Consider the following 7,848-nt stretch of genomic DNA (forward strand, 5'->3'; position numbering starts at 1 on the left):
AATCTAGGGTCACAGACCATAAAATTCCATTAAATCAGTAAAAAGCATTATCCAATTAAATAATAAATAAAATATAATTAGGTCCCATTAAAATGATATGAAAGGATTTGAATTTAACAAAGAAGTCAAAGGATTTGATGTATCATATTATCCAATAATATATATATATATATTTACAGCAACATAAATTAAGCAAGCACCTGAACCATATGAAATTTCGAAATTATCTTGCTTATCGAACATAACACTAGCATGGAAGTGGTGAAGTTTCACTGATGTCAAAACTTATGGACTCAGGATTAACCGGGTAGAGATCATGAGCAGATGTAGTGGAAGATCCAATCCCTGTATTATCAGATGAAAAAATAGGTGCATGGCTTGTGCTGGAACCATCGTGTGATGTCTGCTGGTAATGATCCTTGATGGGTTTAAATCGCATGCCATCAGCATAAATGCTAGGATCTGATGCCACTTCCTTAATGCTTGTTTGCCCTTCAAGCATTCTCAGAGCAGCTGACATTGTAGGCCTTATCGTTGGTGATGCATTCGTGCATAAAAGAGCCACTTTAAGCATCCTTTCAGCCTCTTCCATGTTGAATTCAGATTCCAACCTTGGGTCCACTATTTCCATTAAATTTCCTTTCTGTTGCAAAATAAAGGCCTGAAACAGACAAGCCCCAAAAAAATGTGATTAACCTTAAAATATCTAACCAAACCAAACATTCCAAGATTATGCATAGAGAACTGAAATGCAACTGAAATCTATGATAGCAAGATACTTTATTGTGAAAGTTTACCCAGTCAAGAAGACAAACAGCCTCATTTTTCGGCCTGTAACTGGCATTGCTCCTTCCACTGACAATTTCCAAAGCAACAACCCCAAAGCTGTAAACGTCTGCCTTTTCTGTTAGATAACCCCAGAGCGCATATTCTGGAGCCATATATCCTCTGCAATTAAAGAACATGACAGATTAATGCCTTCATAATACATTATTTTTTTGAGGATCAGGAATAAATATCCCAAAAAAGAAAATGAGGAGAAAGAAATTATGCCATGAAACTGACATGGTTCCTGCAATTCTGGTGCTAATGTGAGTATTCTCCTCCTCACAGAGCTTTGCTAGTCCAAAATCTGATATCTTGGCATTCAGGTCCTTATCAAGCAGGACATTTGTTGCTTTGATGTCTCTATGGACGATCCTAAGTGCTGATTCTTCATGGAGAAATGCTAGACCTCTGGCTATTCCTACACAAATCTTCTGTCTTGTTGCCCAATTCAACATCACAGAACTTGTTTCTGAACCTGTAGTTAATCCATAAAAGAGTTTTCTTAACCAAAATCATTTCATGTTATATGGCTATACTAGCTTCTAGCAAACTTATCAATGCCATTATGCTTACCAAAGAGTGCATATGCAAGGCTATTGTTTTCCATATACTCGTATACCAGCAGTAACTGATTTCGTTCAATACAACATCCATAAAGCTTTACAAGATTTGGGTGCTGTAAACCAGATATCATTCCTATTTCATTCACAAATTCACGATTTCCTTGCCTGGATTTGGAAGATAGTTGCTTCACAGCTATAATGGTACCATCTAATAATTCACCCTGCATTGGAGTTATTCTATGCATCAAATTATTAGGAAATCGTGCATTCAAATGCTAATGTTTCAGAAATTTGTCATAATCCTGCATGCTTGGATATGAGAAAATTTTGGAGCTTTTTATGAAAGTATTAGCTGTTTTACCTTGTATACAGACCCAAAACCACCTTCTCCAATCTTGTTTGCGGAATCAAAATTGTTAGTGGCAGCTCTTAGTTGTCTCAAAGTGAAGGAACCAGTTCGCAGATCCAGCCCTTTAAGATCTGCCCAATAACAGTCAGTTCGGAAGGATATCCTTTATAGGGTGCATAGAAATTACTTGACTGAAGTAACTGAGCATTAGATGCATTTGCTATGCTTAATTCGTGTGTGCCTTTGTACGTGTATATGATTGGTTGACTTGAGTGCATATTTATTAAGAAAACTAACTGCAGGAATGCTTGATTCATCATGGTACCATACCTTGTTCTCTTAAGTGTTTATCCTTAAAACAGAATTTCAAACAAATAAAATCTGCACCCAAGAACGCAAGGCATACTATCTTACTACAGAGCTAATCCCTTATCATTTCAGCCATCTAGTCATATTTCTTTTTGAAGTTCCAAAATTATATTTGTAGTATTGCAGCAGATCTAGTTGTCACCCTTATGATACCGACAATGATCTCAACTTGCATGATTACCAGTAATACAGAAATGAGATAATAATGTATCATAAACGCATTTTCCCATTCTATGTAGTTCTACAATTGCTTGCATGGTTGTATTTTCAGGTTGCCCATCTTTCACTGGGGAAAGGAATTCAGGAATCCGTTTCTAGACATTAAAATAGAAAGAAACGACTTGTATGACAACAGCAAAATAGTCTGTCTCCGGATATATTCTGGCAATAGTAATGAAATCAAAAATGAAAAATTCCAAAAAGTGAATGATGCAGTTTCTTTTTGATACCTCTTTCCCTTAATACCCTGCCTCCTAGACAACCTTTCCACCAAAGAATGCCCATGATAATGAAAATGAGGAACAATGGCAAAACAATGGCTCCAGCCACAATGAATTTCTTCCGGTTTATAGGAGGCTTGAAATCTGTGGAAAATTGGAGAAATGAACAGCAGTGATTTTCATATTGCAATTTATGGTCTACATATATAAATTAATCCATATAAATGCAAAAAATTTCTAATAGGATAGGTACAACTTACCAGCTTGCACATCAATGGCAGATATGAGAGGACCATATATTCCTTTCTGGGGGGCAGTTGTTGTTCCTTTCCCAACCCATCGAAAGCGGATCTCTAAAGTTCCATCCTTCACAACTGCTTTAAATTGTTTAATTAGTTCTTTATCTACCCCTTGTACTTCCTTCTTGATTTCAAAATCCGGCAAAACGCGTTCATCCTAAAATATGCAGATTAAATAAAAACCTTCTTTATGTTACAAGTAAACAGCATGTAATATGAACCTGACTACCTGGATATAAACATCAAATATACGTCTTCCCAGACTTTGGAAGGATCTATTGTCCCTGATTACTATCTCTGCAAAGTGAAGCTTCACAGTGTAATTCCCATTCACTAAACAACGTGCATAGTACGTGAGAGAGAGGGGAGATAGACGTGCACGTGTGTACAATTCAGAGCTGCTCATTCGTAGTATGGACACATTTTTTGCTATGTACATGTCTGCTGTGTTATTTTTATCCCGAAAATGTCCACTGGTACTAAATGCCCAGTTGTCTTTTGAGGGAACATATTGTGCTTCACCTCCATACCCTTCATCTGCTTCATAGCGGAACTTCCCAATGGCGATTGGTCCTCCACCGCAGTTTATATGCAACGAATAATAATCTAATAGAAAACTAGAAATATTAACCATGTTAACAAAATATAATTCGATAAGACCAATCATAACAGAATAGACATGAACAAAATTTTGTTGCCTCATATGCTGTTTTGTATTGTTTATCTTTAGCAGAACCAATGGGGTTTTGGGTTTTCATTTTTCCCGGTCAAATAAGAGTAAATATCACCCACTTAGATGCAAATGTATGCCAACCTTTTAAACAAGGAAGGTTGCTGAAGCACTCCACAGCCTTTCTGGAAAGGTAATGCATGAAAGAAGCATCAAATTATATTAAACAAAAGGGAAGAAAAATAACAAGTACGTTTTACAAAAAGAAAGGAATGAAGAAGAAATGGAGGAAATGGGTTCCTAGTAATTTAATAAAGTAGATGCTCACGAATTGTTCCCTCCGGATGTGCTTTTGAACAAATTCCTGATGAACCAACCAAGCAGTTAATTTCCAAAATTCTAAAATGGAACAGACATTCTTCAATCACAGAAAAATACATGTACAAAAAATAAGGAGATGTTCTTACAGATTTTGTTGACAATAACTTGGGTCAGGAGTTCCAGAAAAATTATTGTAAGAAATATCGATTGCACTGCATACAAACATTAACTCATTTTATGGCTTGGAGAAAAAGTATGTTTTCAAATATTTTGGTTAAAATGTATGTTTTGGAATATTTTGGTTAAAATGTGAATACATTAGAGAAAGCAAAGTTGGTGGAAAGTTTCTGTAGGAAATTATTTCAAAATACTAAAATAAAAGGCCAACAGAATTTCTTGCAAAAATCCATAACAAACATACCTTTTTATAGGTCTTTTGATGATCCATTCTGGGATGGATCCATTTAGCAAGTTGTTCGCCATACAGCTATACAATGATGATGTTAATTTTTTGAACGCATCCAGAGAGTTGGAAAAATGATATATAGAAGAATGAAGGAAATTTGAAGTTTTGATTATTGAGCATTATATACAGAACCAATATACATGAAAATTAAAAGGCCTTCTTTACAGATATTTAGCTAGCCACTTCATGAATTTAGAATGCTTACATTGCCAGTTCTTTATTTTTTGGTTCTGGAGGATTTCCAGTCAATCTATTGAAACTGAGATCTCTGCAAGACAACAATTTTCATTAAACAAATAATAAAAAAAGAGAGTGCAGATATCATCACTGATAAAATAGTCTATAAGGAACATAAAATAGTTAATCAAAATATAAAGTGGTTGATAACATGTCTCAGAAATGGATTCAATATCAAAGTAGAATAGAGGAATTCAAGAATTGAGTGATCAGGGAACAGTAAATTACATAAGGTTCAGACTTCCAATATTCATTATATAGTCAGGGAAAGGTCCAGATATATTGCAGTTCCTCAGTGTCCTGAAATGTAAATTATCTTCATGTCAGCTCAAATAATACAATGCAAACTATTTTAATTTTAAAGCATCAAAGTAAGAATGGCTTACAAATATTTCATATTTATCATGTTTGTTAAATTCGGAAACCCAGAACCTTCCCCAAGTAAGTCACTGATCCTTCTACATGGTATAGAACATGTATAAAAATATCTAAGAGAAACATAAGTATGTTAGGCAAGTAAAGAAGTAAAAACTCAAAAGGCACAACTCACATTTGGGTTAAATTAGTCAAGACAGAAATGTTAGAGGGAATGGGCCCTTCAAGACCACTACCTTGGATCTCTCTGTTAACAACACCATTTGCAACTGTTTTAGATTCCACCAGAAAACTAGTGTTGAGTATATTTAAAATTTATGACAAGGGAAAGGCACCTACATCCTCTCAAGTAGTTTCCAACTCTGAATAAAACTGGGTATTTTTCCGCTGAAATTGTTACCGCTAATCCTACTGCAGATATATGACCCAATACATAAAAGAGATTAAAATAAATAAAGGCCGAAGATATTGCCCTTCTAAAGAAAATAAACATAACATAAAATGTATATAAGACTTACAAATCTTTTAATTTGGTGATCTTAGCGAGTTCCTTAGGTAACGATCCGGAGAGATTGTTGGCATTAAGAATGCTGATTTTAACAAAGAGAAGCAAATAACAAGCTGCTGTCATGTTGTTTTTATAATTAAATACAAATTTTATAAGAGAGGGTTTGAGGGACTTACAGAGTATCCAAATCAACCAAGTTTCCAAGCTCACCAGGAACAGGTCCACAAAAAAGATTGTTCTCTAAGTTCCTGAACAAATATTATCCCACAAGATTACCACTAACCAAAATTTAGAAAGTTGAAATAATTGTAGATTAAAATAAAAGTTAAGAAAAAAGAGACAGATACAGAGACTGATAGTGAGAGAGCAAGCATACAGGTATGTAAGCGAGGTGATATTTCCCAAGTATGTTGGAATTTGACCTGTTAAGTTGTTCACTGAGATGGACCTGCAGTGTGTGATTTTATATACTCAGTAGCAGCGAGTATCTATTTGGTTTTCCTCATTTGGAAATTGGAAGTGCAGAAGTTTCTTACAGAATTTCCAGTTTTGTGGAAACCCATTCAGGTGGTATATTGCCACTAAGGTAGTTACGAGTCAGATCACTGAAAGTCAGATAAAAGATTTTTCACTTGAATTAGAGGTTATAGCTCTATTTCAAGTGTTGAAAGAATACATATACACATAAATATATATATAAAAAAAAAATCATAAATAGAAGTGTTTCTTACAGTCCCTTAAGGAAAGGCAGCTTCGCAATTGATTTTGGAAGCACACCATCAAAATCTCTCTCCTTGAGAATTCTGTATTTCAAGAATACATCAAATCAAATATATGATGGGTAAAATTCTAAAATTTTAGAAGTTCCAAGTCAGTTGTTGTAACTATAAACAAAAAGAAGATATCTAACAATAGCTTCCGATAACTACCAATATGCAACGCATTTTCCCCTTTTTAAAATCTAAAAGTTTATAAATTTTATTTTTTATTAATTTTTATGTTTATAATAAAAAAATTTTAATTTTTTTAATTTAAAAAAATAAAAATCAAATATAATTATAACTTGCAAATGATTTATTTCAGACGAAGTGAGTAAAAAATATTTTACCAAACTGAAACAAGCTTTGAAATAGGTGAAAGAAGTGTACATGTAAAAAACATGGCATACACCATCCAGGCCTGTGCAATTGCAGAGGATCGTATTCTTGTAAGGTTTAGTGAAGTCTGATTCGTTCCAGTGTGACAAGTCACTGCTGCTGGCAGGTTGGAATCTCCAGTCTTCTTTTCCCAGTTGTGTTGCAATTTCACGTAGAGCTTCCACTGCACAAATAAATTTACTTATTTGCTTATAACTTTTAGGCTATAATCCAAAAAAATTAAGTAGGGAGGAGAATTGCTTATTATTTATAAATACTATATTTATAAGTTAGTTTAATTACGTAATTTATCATATTATCCTCGTTAAATTTTAATTTTCATCACGTATTTTATTTAATATTTTTTTATTAATTTTAATTATAAAGTTACTTATAAATTATTTTTAATAAATTATATCAACTACTTAGTCATTTATAAATAATTTAATTAAATATATAATTTATTTAAAATTATAAATGCTCATAAGATTAAATTAACTTATAAATATTAAATATTTATAAATTAATTTCTTATAAATTAAGTCAAATACTATTTAAATTTTAAAAAAATTTATATTTTAAATTTTAATATTATTATTATTTTAATTTAAAAAATTATACAATACTCTCAATATATATATACATATAATAATTATATAGACCTCACTTTTCATATTTAAAAAAAAAACTAATTTTTGATAAGTTATATTTTTTTTAGTGCATGTAGAAGGAGTATAATCAATTTAAAATGCTAAAAGACATTATTTATTTCATTTTTTTTTTTTTTTTTTTGGACTTGAAAAGACCATAATATTCCTTTTGTTTCCTATGTTACTCACAGAGGATGTAAGTTCCTTTTTCTTTATTAGTCAGGTTTGATTCCGATAGGGAGCAATATAATATTATTATTTATCTTAAATTCATTAAATCAATATAAAAATAAGTGCATTTTTAATTCTATTTATAATAATCTGGAAAAAAAATTTTATTTACAATAAAGCCAGTCTCACTTCCAGCGCATAAGTTAAATAATTATGTATGCTTACATATATAAAATTATTGTCAATTAATATATAGCTATTATAAATTATTTTAAGTACGTAATATTTTTTTTTAACTTGTGTATAACTTATTATTATATATATATAAGATTAAAAAAAAAAAAACTTTTTCTAATTTTTTTGGGGGCGAGTGGCCCAGTTTGATCTGAAATTCCTTTAGCAACTTGCAAACCCTTTCATGAGTTCATCAACAGGAAATGAAATGAATCATTTATTTTACCTTCAT

At 32.2% G+C, this 7,848-nt stretch overlaps 1 protein-coding gene across 1 annotated transcript; it reads right to left on the reverse strand.

Moving 5' to 3' along the window:
- Nucleotides 1-201: 201 nt before the first annotated feature.
- LOC131175899 (probable leucine-rich repeat receptor-like serine/threonine-protein kinase At3g14840) lies at nt 202-7,848 on the reverse strand. Its single transcript, XM_058140589.1, has 24 exons — nt 7,843-7,848; nt 6,574-6,785; nt 6,157-6,228; nt 5,962-6,030; nt 5,802-5,873; nt 5,602-5,673; nt 5,436-5,507; nt 5,257-5,328; nt 5,093-5,164; nt 4,929-5,000; nt 4,771-4,842; nt 4,511-4,573; nt 4,261-4,326; nt 3,986-4,051; nt 3,847-3,882; nt 3,663-3,703; nt 3,078-3,454; nt 2,810-3,005; nt 2,559-2,693; nt 1,753-1,871; nt 1,402-1,612; nt 1,066-1,303; nt 798-948; nt 202-661 (listed from the first exon to the last, which is right to left on the reverse strand). The coding sequence occupies exons 1-24, from the start codon at nt 7,846-7,848 to the stop codon at nt 248-250; spliced, it is 2,976 nt and encodes a 991-aa protein (XP_057996572.1). The 3' UTR covers nt 202-247.

This window comes from Hevea brasiliensis, chromosome 18, assembly GCF_030052815.1.
Source record: "Hevea brasiliensis isolate MT/VB/25A 57/8 chromosome 18, ASM3005281v1, whole genome shotgun sequence".
Classification (NCBI taxonomy): domain Eukaryota; kingdom Viridiplantae; phylum Streptophyta; class Magnoliopsida; order Malpighiales; family Euphorbiaceae; genus Hevea; species Hevea brasiliensis.

Coding starts and splice junctions, on each gene's coding strand:
- LOC131175899 (XM_058140589.1), bottom strand. Junction 5,674..5,801: donor ATCACCTCGCTTACATACCT/GTATGCTTGCTC, acceptor ATATTTGTTCAG/GAACTTAGAGAACAATCTTT. Junction 5,329..5,435: donor ATCACCAAATTAAAAGATTT/GTAAGTCTTATA, acceptor ATATATCTGCAG/TAGGATTAGCGGTAACAATT.